The sequence below is a fragment of the Camelina sativa genome, chromosome 2, assembly GCF_030686135.1.
Source record: "Camelina sativa cultivar CO46 ecotype springtype chromosome 2, ASM3068613v1".
Taxonomy (NCBI): domain Eukaryota; kingdom Viridiplantae; phylum Streptophyta; class Magnoliopsida; order Brassicales; family Brassicaceae; genus Camelina; species Camelina sativa.
Window position 1 is genome coordinate 24,609,740 of NC_141881.1, and position 12,789 is coordinate 24,622,528.

Consider the following 12,789-nt stretch of genomic DNA (forward strand, 5'->3'; position numbering starts at 1 on the left):
TGTCATTTTCTTCAATTGAATTAAAAAAAAAAAAAACACAATAATCATTGACTTCATTGGAGTGTCCAAATTTGTAACGCATGTGAGGCTTTGGCGATAATAACAATGATGAGGATAAAGAGAAACTCTTCTTCTAATTAGACGTTACATTAAAAATATGGACAACATGTGTTTAACAACGTCAATCACCAATAAACATTCATTTATCACCCTCTTATGCACATCATTTCTCAACACTTGAGGGTAAAACAACCAACCGGCAGTAACGAGCACAAACGCCGCAACCGCAAGACCCGAGACCGCCCGGTGCGGCCGAGGAAGCCACCGCGTCCTCTTTATAGCTATCTCCGCGGAAGTTACAACTCCATGCAACAGAAAGAAGCAAGTGACTTCCCAAGTTGGAGGTTTACGGATCAAATAAAAGTAAATCAGCTCATGCGTTAACCCTGAGACAAGAAACGTGGCTAACATTCCAGCATAGAAAGCCAAGTGTATACCTAGTAACGGTGCAGTAACTCGCTGAACCGGTACGTGAACGGCTGGACGGAGTACGGCTGGGACCATGAGGTTCCATCTACGGCTCCAGAAGTCTTGTAAAGAAGTGGCTAAGTAAGGTTCATTGAAGACCGGTTCGAGATCACAACCAAGAAGTGTAGAGAGCAAGGTACGGACGAAGACTAAGATAAGTTCTGCCTCAAGGTAAACATGGATGATAAAGAGAGCCAAGAAAGCGGACTGGGATCTATCATAGTTGTTACTATACAAATGTAATATGAAGGAAAATATCAAAAGTTTGATAGCAAGAACCCATTTGGAGATAGGTTTGTTGTAGTTTCGAATATTGGTTTTGATGGGGAAACAAGAGAAGCAGAAGAAACGGGAGAGATTTGAGGGAAGTGGGCTTAGAGGTTCTTGATCAAAAGCGAAGAGAAGGAGCTTGAAATTTGCGAGCCATGTGAAGAAGAAAGCTGAGATAGCGCAGAAGTGAACAGAAGAGAGGAGGAGGGGAAGAAGAAGAAAGGTGATGAAGATGGGAAGAAGAGAGAGGAGACGTATAAAACCCTTGGGGAGTTTTGAAGAGATGTAGTAACAGTAAGATATGGAGATTAAGGCAGAGATCCATACCTTGATTAAGTTTGTCAACTCTTCTTCCATCTCTCTCTTTCTCTCTTGGTTCTGTCGGTTGCTAATTGTGTGCAGAAATCGACTTATGTAGTATTTATCCAAAAGGACATGGAAAAATGTCAAAATCCATAAATGGTATTACGTTTCATTTTCACATTTGTCAAGTTTGCGTCATTTTCTATTTTGATTTATTCAAAAGAATATTTCAAATGTTGTGAAAAATAAATAAAGAGGACAACAGATAGAGGGTTTCTTGTTTTTATATATTGGTTTTTAACTTAAGTGAAATATTATATCATTCAATTAATTGATGATTTTTAAATAACAAATTTTCTCTAATAAAAGTCATATCAAATGGGCAATAGTAAATATCATGATATTGTTGTCGAAGACTCTAAAAGTTGGAAAAAAATATGATGACAGAAGAATCTTGATCTTTTGTAAGCTATTAATTCTTCATCATCCTATTCTTGACCAAGTAAAAAGTAGAATTGTAAAAAGAAAAACTCAAATAAAACAAGAAAGACTGGTCATGAAAACAAGTTGGGTAAATCGCTGAAGAGTCTATCACGTATTTTCCTAAGGAAAAATGTCATTTGGCCATTTAAATCATGAACTTTGTTGTAGGCCATTTAAAACATCAACTTTTGTTGTCTAGTTTTTTTAAGCATAAAATTTCGTTGACCAAGCTAAAAAAACATGACGTTAAATCTGATAATTGACCTACTAATACACGTTACTATGCCGTTAATCACTCTGTTACTGATAAAACGACGTTGTTTTAATTCGAAAAAATTTCATTTAAACTATAAACTTTTAAATATAGGCCATTTAAACCAGGAACTTGTAAATATATGTCATTTAAACCATGAACTCTCAAATTTATGTCATTTAAACTATAATACATGAAAAAGTGATCAATCCTACAAACTCTAGTGCAGTGTTCTAAAACAAGATGATCAATCCTTCAAACTCTAGTGTCGTGTCCCAATAAATGAAAAAGACTCAAGACAAAAACAAAAAGACGCAAAATACATGAAAAAGATCAAAAAAGGATGAATTGTTTTTCTTCTTTCTCTTTCTCATAATCGCATCATGAGGCAGAGCCGAAGAAAGAAGATTCAAAGAAAAAAAAAAAAGAGACTAAACTAGGGTTAAACGAGTTAGCCGGTTAAGCTTATATACTTTTGTGGTTTCTAATAAACCAATCAGTCTGATTACCGAACCGAACCGAACAAAAATCTGATTATCCAAATCAATTGCACCAAACGGTTAGGCTTCTCTTCGGTTTGCTCCGATAACTAAAATTTTCAGGTTGTTTGGTTTTCATTGAACCCCAGAGCAAGTTCGTTGTTTAAATGACATAAATTTGAAAGTTCATGGTTTAAATGACATACATTTACAAGTTCATGGTTTAAATGACCTATACTTAAAAGTTCATGGTTTAAATGACATTTTTTAAAACTAAAATTTCCATTAAAATGACGTCGTTTTATCAGTAACAGAGTGATTAACGGCATAATAACATCTGTTTATAGGTCAATTTTCGGATTTAACGTCATGTATTTTTTGGCTTGGTCAACGAAACTTCATGTTTTAAAAAGCTAATCAACAAAAGTTCATGTTTTAAATGGTCTACAACAAAGTTCATGGTTTAAATGGCCAAAATTTAAAAGTTCATGGTTTAAATGACATTTTTCCCTTCTTCCTAATGTTTGTCTATCTAATTTCTTCAGAATTTTTCGAATATTACGATTATGGTTCCTCTTCATTAATCATATGATCAATACTCGTTGATCTATATAAACCAAAGACGTCTCTACCATTTGACATGTAACCCACAATTCACTTAACCTTTCTTTAGTGTCATTTTGAAATTTTACGAAGTAATATGATTTGATAATCAAGCTATAGAATAGAAACACATTCACACTTGAATAATGATATAGCGATTCATCACCTAAGAGTAAAAAGCTTGTGCTTGACGAAATCAATGAACAAAAAGGCTTCGTTAGCGAGTCTCTCGATCATGCAACTCCTAATAAGAGGAGGGAAAAACAACCAACCACTCGTCACAACCACAAACACCACCGTGAGAAGCCGTGATACTATAGGACTCACTCTCCACCACCGCTGCACCAAACTCGTCCTCTTCACCGCCACTTCTGTGGCAGTGCAAACTCCATGTAACACAAAGAACCAAGTGACTTCCCCTGTAGGCATCTCACGCGTCATATAGAAGAAGATCAGCTCGTGAACCGCACCGGAGACAAGGAACGTTGCGAGAACTCCCAAGAACAAAGCCTGATCGGAGTTCATTATCCGTTTGGCAAGTCGCCTGACCGGAGTGTAAACGGCCGGACGGAGGATTGCGGGGACCATAAGATTCCACCGGTGGCCCCAGAAGTCTTGAAGAGAAGTGGCTAAGTATGGTTCATTGGACTGTGGCTCTAGATCGCATCCAAGAGTGATAAAGACCAATACTTTGACGAGCATTAAGGCAAACTCAAGCTCCAAGTATATATGCAGAGAATAAAGAACCAATAGCACAGAAGGAGACATATATTGTTTGTATTCATACATATGCAACAACGCACCAAATATGGCAACTTTAATGGCGAAAAACCATTTGGGGATTTGATTTTGAGGGTTAGGGTTTTGTTGAGGCTTGATAGGGAAGCAAGTGAAGCAGACGAATCGAGGGAGATTTGAGGGAAGTGGGACGAGGGGGCCTTGATCGAAACAGAAGAGGATGAGTTTGAAATTTGCGAGCCATGAGAGGAAAAATGCTGTAAGTTCAGAGAAGTGAACAGAGGAAAAAAACAGAGGAAGAACAAGAAACAGAACACAAACAGGAAGAACAGTGAGCAATCGAAAAACACCAGCTTTGATTCTAGTTGATATGTAGTAACAATATGATATCGATATTATTGCTGAAAACCAAACCTTGATGAAGGTCCTGAATTCGTCCTCCATGTCTCTAGATCTTGTTTTTCTTTATTTCTCCCAATCACCAAGGGTTTGACTTGATAAGATGTGTATTTTTAAAATAATAAAGATTGAATCAAACACATTCAGAATAGAAAATTGTGGAAATAAGATATCACAGCTACACATTGTTAACAGAGTCGGACTATTAATAAACTAGTTTTGCCTCTCTCTGCATCTCTAGATTTATCATTCGTTAGAAATCTTTTTAGACACATTGTTTGAGGTTTACGTGTTCTTGTCTTCATGACGTTTCTTAGATTCTGCAAACCATATGATTAGATTTGTTTCGCTTTAAGAATGCTTCGTACTACACACAACGTGTCTCACACTTCTATATTCGGTTTTTTCACACATACTGAAGAGAAACTAAGTTTAGCCTTTGCATTGAAAAAAACAAAACAAAAAAGAATCATGGAGAAGTGAATTACTTGCGTTTGGCAAAGTCAATAACTGATAAACATTCACCAATCGCTCTCTCATGAACATTGTTTCTCAGTATTTGAGGAAGGAATAGCCAAACGCCCGTAAGACTCACAAACGTCAACACTGCAAGACCAGAGACAGCCCGGTGCGGTGGCCTCCACCAGTGTGTTCTCTTCACCGCTATCTCAGTGGCTGTTGCAGCACCGTGCAAGACAAAGAAACAAGTGACTTCCCAAGTTGGAGGCTGACGGCTCATGTAAAAGAAGATCACCTCATGCATCACGCCCGACACAAAGAAGGAGGCCATGACCCCAGCAAACATAGCCCCGTCTGAACTGAGTAAGTGTTTGAAAAAACGCTGAACGGGGATGTGCACGGTTGAGCGTAGGACGGCTGAAACCATGAGGTTCCATCTGCGGCTCCAGAAGTCCTGTAAAGAGGTGGCTAGGTAGGGCTCATTGAACACTGGCTCGATGTCACAGCCAAGAAGAGTAGATACCACGGCCCCAACAAACACCAAGACAAGTTCCACCTCAAGGTATAAATGGAGACAATAAAGAGCCAAGACAACGAACCGAGGCAAACCATCCCTGTATTCATAGACATGTAACAAGACGCCCAAGGCCAAAAATTTGACAGCCAGGACCCATTTAGGCATAGGTTCATTCTTACAACGAAGATTCTTGATCGCATCTGGAGAAGGGGTTTTTCTGATTTTGATGGGTAAACATGCATAGCATATGAAACGGGAGAGTTTAGGGGGAAGTGGACACAAAGGTCCTTGATCAAAGGCAAAGAGAATAAGTCTGAAGTTTGCGAGCCATGAGAGAAACAGAGCTGAAAGGGCGCAAAAATGCACAGAAGAGAGTAACAGAGGAAGAAGAAGAAACAGAATGCACATTGGAAGGATAGAGAGGAGACGAAGAACACCTTTGGAGATTTTAGATGATATGAAATAACAGTAAGATAAAGATATTAACGCATAGATCCATACCTCGATTAACTTTCTTAAGTTTTCTTCCATTTCTCAGATCTGTTTGTTTCCAAATTCTGTGGAAGCACCAGTGTGTATTAAAGAATTACCACAAAAACATGCCTTGAAAGTTTTAAACGACAACAGAAGGCTGGCTTCCTTTTTCTTTATAATATTATTTAACAGCCAAAAGGCCCACTAGCTCTAGACATGAGTGGCAGAGAAAAGTTCTAGATTTCTTCTCTTCTTCCTACAATTAATTTCAGAGAGTGATACACAAAAGATCTATCAAACTATAAATGTTGCAACTACAAGGATAGTTAGTGCTAAGTCTAGTCATCAATCCAACCGCCAGATCGACTAATATAAGGGTAGTTTGGGTTCGGGCCAGGTGCAAAACCCCTTGGACTCATTTCAAAGTCACTAGGTGGTGGAGGTGGAGGTGGTGGCGGTGGCGGTTGCAGTGGAAAGCCATGAGGATCGAAGAGATTGTGTCCACTAGGTTGCATTGGAGGCTGAGATGGGAAAGAGCTCATCCTCTGGTAATTCATCTGATCGAAGTGAGGCGCATAACGTTGTTGCAATAGATATGTATTGTCCATCAGATTTGGAGGAGGAGGAGCTAACATGGGGTCCAAGTGCCCAACGTATTGCTGTGAATACTCTCTTGGACTAACCCCTCTACTGAGGTCTGAATATCCTCGGAAATCAAACTGATCCGGTATGAAATGAGGATCCGGCATTCTGTAGCCTCCACCAAGGCCATACTTAGCAGCAAGACCATCGTCGAAATGGGATAAAGTTGCACCATGAGATGGTTCAAAAGCTTCAAACGGCTTCTGACCCGTATTTGCTGGCGATGGACGGACAGTGTAGATGTCCTCTCTAGAAGATCTTACAGAGCTTGGCCTATTCAGTGTCACTTCAGGTTTTCCAATGCCCTGCACTTTACCATCAGGTTCTCTAATATTCTTTCCCAAGTTACTTTTTGTCCTCGTTATTGTAGGCAGAGATACTTCTACAGTCTCGTGAGGTCTTTGAGATGTTGTATTGGAAATTGATGTGCAGACATCATATATATCATCTGGGGAAGCCCTAACAGGACTCTGCCAATCAGATGACATTTCGGGAATTTTTACTTTGATGCTCTCTTGTGCTCTATTCAAGTCTGCTCGATCCTCTTCCATGTCATTGCTCTTCAAATCCACATCATTAGCATCCACGGACTTCCCAAGCTTCCTACCAGAGCAGTCTTTGGTCTTTTCCTCCTTTTCCAGCTGACTTCTCTTTGACAAGTGATCTGACTGATGTACACGTGCTATAGCTTCCCGTGTTTCGATTTTCTCAGAGAGCAAAATGTTAGTAACACACTCAGCTACCTCAATTTCATCCTGTTCCATAGGAACATCTTCGTTGTCCAATGTGGAAGGACTATCTCTAGGAATAGTAGTACACATGCCCACAAAAGCTCCAAGTGGATGCAAAGATCCGTTTGCTTCTTCTTCAACTTTCCCTAAATTTGAGCTCCCCACATCTCTAAACAAGTGGCAATGCTTTTCCGCTATTTTCTTGTGCTTGGCTGCAAAGTCGGACCGACTCCAGAGAGAAAGCGGCGGAGGAACATTGTTCCAGTCTTCCAATTGTTTGTCTTCCTCATTGACAGAACCAGGCAGGTAAAATGACTGAAAGGAATAAACAAGAAAACAAAACATTAATAGAAACTCAAGAAAGGCTCAATCTCTCAGAAAGCTATATCAAGAGAGGGCAAACCAAAAGAAGAGCGAATGATTTACATTTCCAGATAGGAACGTTTTATCCTCCCATATGAGCACATAAGATGACTTCTTTTTATCTAACCTGTTGAGAAAAGTGAGAGATTTAAGAGGGAGAGAAGAGTCGTTAAGAAATGGTACAGAGGAGCAGATGAGATAGATGGAAACTGAAACCTTTCAGTCTCCGGAGGAACAATGAGGATGAGAATCTTTGGGCGAAACTCAAGAGCCTTAGCAATAAACTTGTTTGCAAGAGAAGCATTGACTCCAAATGGTGGATTTAGCCCCATAATCTATACTCATAATGCCAAAAATATAAATAGTTGGATACAACCCAAACTATTTCAATGTCACGGGAGCTAACACAAGGTTCAGATTAAAAGGAAATTTGTATCTTACCAGCTTTGAACCTGGTTCCAAGTCATCTTTGCGTACAGTCATCCAATCCTTTCTCTCAAAATTGAAAGTATTCTGAAAGTAAGATAAATTAATTCAATGAATATTCTTAGAAGACTGATGAATAATAGAACACACTACGATCCAGTATATGTTGTTTCCGTGTCAGTGAGAAGACTTTACCTTCGATTGAATAAGATCATAATTTTTATATAAGCATTTCTTCCCCGTTTCTTCAAGCTTCGTTTTCATCAAACAGCTGAAGTCATTAGCGCCACAACAGAAGTCGACTATCTGTTGGAAGAGATACCAGAAACCAGACATCATTGTTTATGCGCAAGAAATTGATCATAATACTAACAATATCATACTTCAGAATTGTAAGACACGTAAACAAAAAAATTAAACCCGAACAGATAACGTTTGTGAGCAAATCTCACCATATCACCATCTTCTGCATACCAATGGAGCCTATCAACAATCTGCATGACAAAGTAATAGGGTCCGATCAGGCATCAAGCTTCAGATACATGAGCCAGAGTTTAACAGTGTATAAAAAGCAGGTGGCAGAAAGTGTAAGCCAACAGCATAATAATCCTCACAGAAGACAGATTAAGTAAGCTAATTGAAAAGGTGTAAACAGCCTACATTTTTAAGAGTCATTTCTCCTTGACGATTATTAAGTGTGAACCGAAATCCTTTTTACTTATAGGATGCTTAGACCTTAAATCTTTTTTTTTTTTGTGGTCAACTGCTTAGACCTTAATCTTATTAATGCTTTTAAGAGGATAGATTACCTGTTGAAGTTTTTCAGGATTAGTAAAATGACGTCCAAAGGAGGTATAGCGTGCACCATGGATAAAAGGAGCAAGATAAACTTTGAGCTTATCCTGAAGCAAAAGAAATAAAGATCTAGAGGATTAGCAAAAAAATTAGTTGCAAGCAAAGACATATAAAAAGGATGCAGAAATAAGCTTAGGACCTTCCACTTGGAGATTTGTCTCAGAACCTCTGGCTCACAAACTGCTTTAGCATCCTCGATGTTTCCTCCTTCCTCAAGCTTTTTTAGTGCTGTTCTGACAGCCTGAAGAAACAAAATTTAAAGTCAGAAATAGAGCTAAGAGAGGCCAAATAGTGATCGGATTCAGATTTCTAGCCCACCTGAACTGAGCCCTCTACCTTCCCCATAGTGATCGTCTTGTCCACAACATTCCTTGTGGAGTTTGTGTGCATAGATTGAACTTTGAATTTCTTTAAAATAGTACCCATAGTTATTTCTTCAGTAGCTCTTTTCATTACCGCCAAGAGCCTACATTGGCAAAAATAGATACGATGTAAAAAATTTACTAATAGGTCCTAAATAGATTTTTAAGGGAAACTGGAATTTTAAACAATAAAATACTAACCTCCTTTGAGAGTCGTTGTCCAATGCATGAATTTCACTTCCTGGCTCCTTGGAGGCAATTGAGTCAGTCTTATGGTGCTTGCTATCAACTGGATCCACGCGCCCAGGCTTTACTATGTTAGGTTCCTGAACGTAATTAAACAACCTCTCACCCAGTGAAACCTTGCTTTTACCAACTTCACGTGCCTCTTTGACTCCCAGCTTGTTTTTGCCAGCTTCACGGGGATCTTCCATCATCTTCTGGGATTTCTGTGGAACCACTTTATACTTTATGGATGGATCAACATCCTTTCGTTTTCTCAAATGGTCTGGTACAGATAACACTAATCTTTGCTTCTTTGTTGAGACACCATCTTTTGATGAAGGAAACGAACTTCTACAGGATTTAACAGAAGCTTTTCTACAAGTATCTTGTAAGGCAGGATCCTTAACCTTAGGTCTCTCTCTATCTCGTCCCACATGTGATTCTAGTATTTTTTTTTTTTCTTTTATGAACGCCTTCTTCTCTTCGGTGAAAGGAAACTTTACATGGTCTCTAACTGGTGTCAGGAGTTCTTCATCTATCTCATGTTCTCTAGGCAAGGGAAATCATTCAAATGAGTGTCTCAAGGTAAGTATACTTATAAATTTACACAGAAAGATACACCATATAAAAAATCTTACTGGCAATATATGAGTACACGGTTGTGCAAGAGTCCATCCCATGCCCTAGTAAATATATCCTCGTCCTCAATATCTTCAAAAGAAATTTCCCTAGAAAACAACAAGACAGTAATTCAAATAGAGCTCTGAGATAGCAATAAAAAAAGAATGACAAGTGAATGGAGGTATACCGCGGCAGGCATTTTCTGTGGTAGGACTTTGGACATCGCCGGCAAACAGCAAATTGCAAATTAGAGTCTGTCTTAACCTCTCCGTTTTCACAGACACTGCATTTGTGCAATGGGCATGTAAACTCTCCTGCAATGATTTGTCTCTCTAGTGCTTCAGACTCTTCTTTATTTCCTAAACGTAGCCGTCTTGTGACACAACGAGGATGATAAAAGTAGCCGCAGGTGGCTGACACGCATTGGAAAACCTAAGAACAGGTTAAAAACACAAAGCTCATCCAAGTTAGATGACAGTCACCATTATCAACAAAACACGTCTGAACAGAATTCAACATATAAGATCAATAATTTCATACCTCTGCAGCCCCAGCAGAATTATCAGAAGAGCCAAGGTTCTTGCAAATGAAGCATTGATGTATCTTATGCTCACAGTTTGGGCAAAAGTATTTCTGAATTGCCTGGAAAACAGTCCATAAACAACATTAACATTAACCCCATGCCTACTCAAGAAAACGAAGACGCTCAGAAATATTCAGAACTCATGAGAAAATAATATAAGTTACATACTTCCACTTGCATCTTGGTGAAGCCAAGAGAATCACAAAGTGAATCTTCACCATCTTTTTTGGTAGCATGAAAAGATCTCAGGCAGCTTCCTTCACAACTGCAAAAAGCAGAACACAAGAGTTAAAGATCTGGTCCAGTGAAATAGCAACACACAATATGGAGCAAAACAATGAATCTGCAGAAACCTAGTAAGGCCTCGATCGCCTTAACCACTGGAATTGCGTTTGCATATTTCACGTTGTTAAATCATTTTCAGTTTTCATAAAATATGTTTGTAAAATGCCAAACGCAAACGGAAGATACGCATGGCCTTATTCTAACCAAGAAAGTAAAAGGAGGAAGGCTAATTCTGCAAAAGAACTTCCAGAGAAATCAAACTACAAAATTGATATCCAGCAAGGAAACATACCACAAAATCTCGCCACCATTGTCACATATAGCACAAACAGACTCAAAAAAATCATCGTCTTCATCACCCGATTCATCTTCATCGGAAGCTACATAATTGTCGTCATCTCCTACTATGAAATCATCCTTTGCATTGTCCTAATAAGTAATAACAAGTTCGTAACAGAAACTAAGACCGTGTGAAAATAAAGGGCAAAAAAAGGGGAAACCCACATTAGGAAAAGAGTACTCAAGTGGGATTTAAAAATCAAACCTCATCAGCTAATCTCCTTTTGGTAGGCTTCTTAGCGAGAAATGCAAGTATAAACTAGTCACACAAGAAAGAAAAAACTCAACAAAATTAGGAGAGAAAATGATACAATACAGAAAACATTAAAGCCAGAAAGCGAACTAAAACTCTTGAAAACATATATGGTTGGCATCAAAAGCTCTCAAGAAACAGAAGCTACAATACTTGTAAAATCAAACATGTCACAGACCAGAAAGTCAGAAAAAAAAAAATCTCCATACTAACCTTTGATTCCGCCAAATTGACATCTCTTTTAGCAGCTTCAGCGATTAAGTCAATGTGATCCACCAAATCATTCTGCGATGGCTTCACGTCATACGACCTACACAAACAACATCCAAAAACCACGAGAGTTATAGAAACCAAAAGAACAAAATTTTCAGAAGAACAAAAAGACCTGAAAAAAAAAGCCAAACCAGTCACCTCAAACATCTAGATAACTTCTCCAAAAGAGATTTCTCAGACGCTTGAGGATTCCTCCTAAAAAACTGAATGGAATACAAAGTAACCAAAACAGTTCTAATCAACTCCGCGTAACTTTTCCTCGGTTCCTCAAGCTTAACCCAGATATTATCCTTGGTAAGAACAGAAACCTCAGGCCTAAAGTTCGAAAGATCGAATCTCCAAGCTTTAACAAGCTTATGCAAAGGCAAAAGCCCATCACCAGATCTTCCTCTCAAGTATAAACCTAACGCACTCCCATCAACAACTTTATCCTCTCCGGTCCATTGAATTGGCAGACGCGCAAACGAAACAGGCTCTTTATCGTCATCTTCGAAATAGTAATTCGAAGCTGATTGAGGAACAGAGTAGTCTTCCTCTTCATCATCGTCAACGAACGCCATCAATCAATCAATTCCCTAATTCCCCTAAACCTAGAAACGTATCCAAACAAATCAATGGGACATTCCAGAAAAATCACAACTCTCTCATAAACCCTAAAATTCGAATTAGGGTTTGTCTTAGGAGAAGAAAAGAAACACGAATTGGAGATAAAAGGGGCTTCAAAATAGAAGAATTGAGATGACGAGAAAGCCCCAAATTGAGAAAAAAGGAATTAAAGAAGAAGTAAAACGAATGAATCAATCAATCACGAAGAAGAAGTAAACAAAAACCTTTGAGAATTCTCGACTCCTGCGAGTGTAATTGAAATCAAAAGAGAGTATGGGATCGTCGTTGTCGTCTTCACAATGCTAGAAGAACTGTTTGAGATTATTTTTTTTTTTTCATCGTTTTATATATTCACGGCACGTGTACGGACGCCGATGTGTATGATGATAATTTTAATTTCCTTTTTTAAAATAATATAATAATAGGGTAAATATCACTTCAGTACAAAATGGTCAAAAACTGTTAGTATAAATTGAAATCAGGCAAGACTAAAAGTGCCTGGCTCTTGTAGCTCGTATGGTCTGCGAAGGCACTCTACAGTGCAACGCCTGACGAGTTCGATGCTCGAGCTAGGCATAAAGAGAGAGAGAGACATTGTAAGCAAATCATCATCACCATTCATCAACAACAAACACAACAATTAGTATAAACCATTGGAAGTATTCTAAAATATCTCTTTTTCTTTAATGTTTTTTCTTTATAAACCAAAAAAAAAAAAT

At 38.5% G+C, this 12,789-nt stretch overlaps 2 protein-coding genes and 2 pseudogenes across 5 annotated transcripts; all 4 read right to left on the bottom strand.

Annotated features, from left to right (window-relative positions):
* Positions 1-109: 109 nt before the first annotated feature.
* LOC104731729 (putative long-chain-alcohol O-fatty-acyltransferase 2) lies at positions 110-1,230 on the bottom strand. The gene is made up of 2 exons (XM_010451217.3): positions 498-1,230; positions 110-389 (listed from the first exon to the last, which is right to left on the bottom strand). Exons 1-2 carry the CDS (start codon positions 1,153-1,155, stop codon positions 145-147), a joined length of 903 nt encoding a protein of 300 aa, XP_010449519.2. The 5' UTR covers positions 1,156-1,230; the 3' UTR covers positions 110-144.
* Positions 1,231-3,009: 1,779 nt separating this feature from the next.
* On the bottom strand, positions 3,010-4,375 carry LOC104731754 (putative long-chain-alcohol O-fatty-acyltransferase 3 pseudogene; annotated as a pseudogene). The gene has a single exon (XR_015582391.1). The product of XR_015582391.1 is annotated as a putative long-chain-alcohol O-fatty-acyltransferase 3 pseudogene (transcript).
* LOC104731763 (putative long-chain-alcohol O-fatty-acyltransferase 1 pseudogene) lies at positions 4,375-5,688 on the bottom strand (annotated as a pseudogene). Its single transcript, XR_015582387.1, has one exon. The product of XR_015582387.1 is annotated as a putative long-chain-alcohol O-fatty-acyltransferase 1 pseudogene (transcript).
* On the bottom strand, positions 5,644-12,452 carry LOC104731773 (protein ENHANCED DOWNY MILDEW 2). Of its 2 annotated transcripts, none has more exons than XM_087488766.1 (19): positions 12,289-12,452; positions 11,603-12,039; positions 11,405-11,501; positions 11,144-11,197; positions 10,892-11,028; positions 10,483-10,579; positions 10,272-10,373; positions 9,919-10,163; positions 9,749-9,838; positions 9,087-9,659; positions 8,842-8,989; positions 8,663-8,764; positions 8,478-8,570; positions 8,121-8,162; positions 7,864-7,974; positions 7,684-7,755; positions 7,459-7,577; positions 7,306-7,369; positions 5,644-7,194 (listed from the first exon to the last, which is right to left on the bottom strand). In XM_087488766.1, the coding sequence occupies exons 2-19, from the start codon at positions 12,022-12,024 to the stop codon at positions 5,845-5,847; spliced, it is 3,918 nt and encodes a 1,305-aa protein (XP_087344892.1). In that variant the 5' UTR covers positions 12,025-12,039; positions 12,289-12,452; the 3' UTR covers positions 5,644-5,844. The 2 variants fall into 2 exon arrangements, with proteins under 2 accessions (XP_087344892.1, XP_087344889.1); XM_087488763.1 differs by having other exon boundaries at positions 11,603-12,054; positions 12,295-12,434.
* Between the last annotated feature and the right edge of the window lie 337 nt (positions 12,453-12,789).

Coding starts and splice junctions, on each gene's coding strand:
- LOC104731729 (XM_010451217.3), bottom strand. CDS start 1,155: ATGGAAGAAGAGTTGACAAACTTAATCAAGGTATGGATCTCTGCCTTA. Junction 390..497: donor AGTTACTGCACCGTTACTAG/GTATACACTTGG, acceptor CAACTTGGGAAG/TCACTTGCTTCTTTCTGTTG.
- LOC104731773 (XM_087488766.1), bottom strand. CDS start 12,024: ATGGCGTTCGTTGACGATGATGAAGAGGAAGACTACTCTGTTCCTCAA. Junction 11,029..11,143: donor AAAGGAGATTAGCTGATGAG/GTTTGATTTTTA, acceptor ATTACTTATTAG/GACAATGCAAAGGATGATTT. Junction 9,660..9,748: donor CGTGTACTCATATATTGCCA/GTAAGATTTTTT, acceptor TCCCTTGCCTAG/AGAACATGAGATAGATGAAG.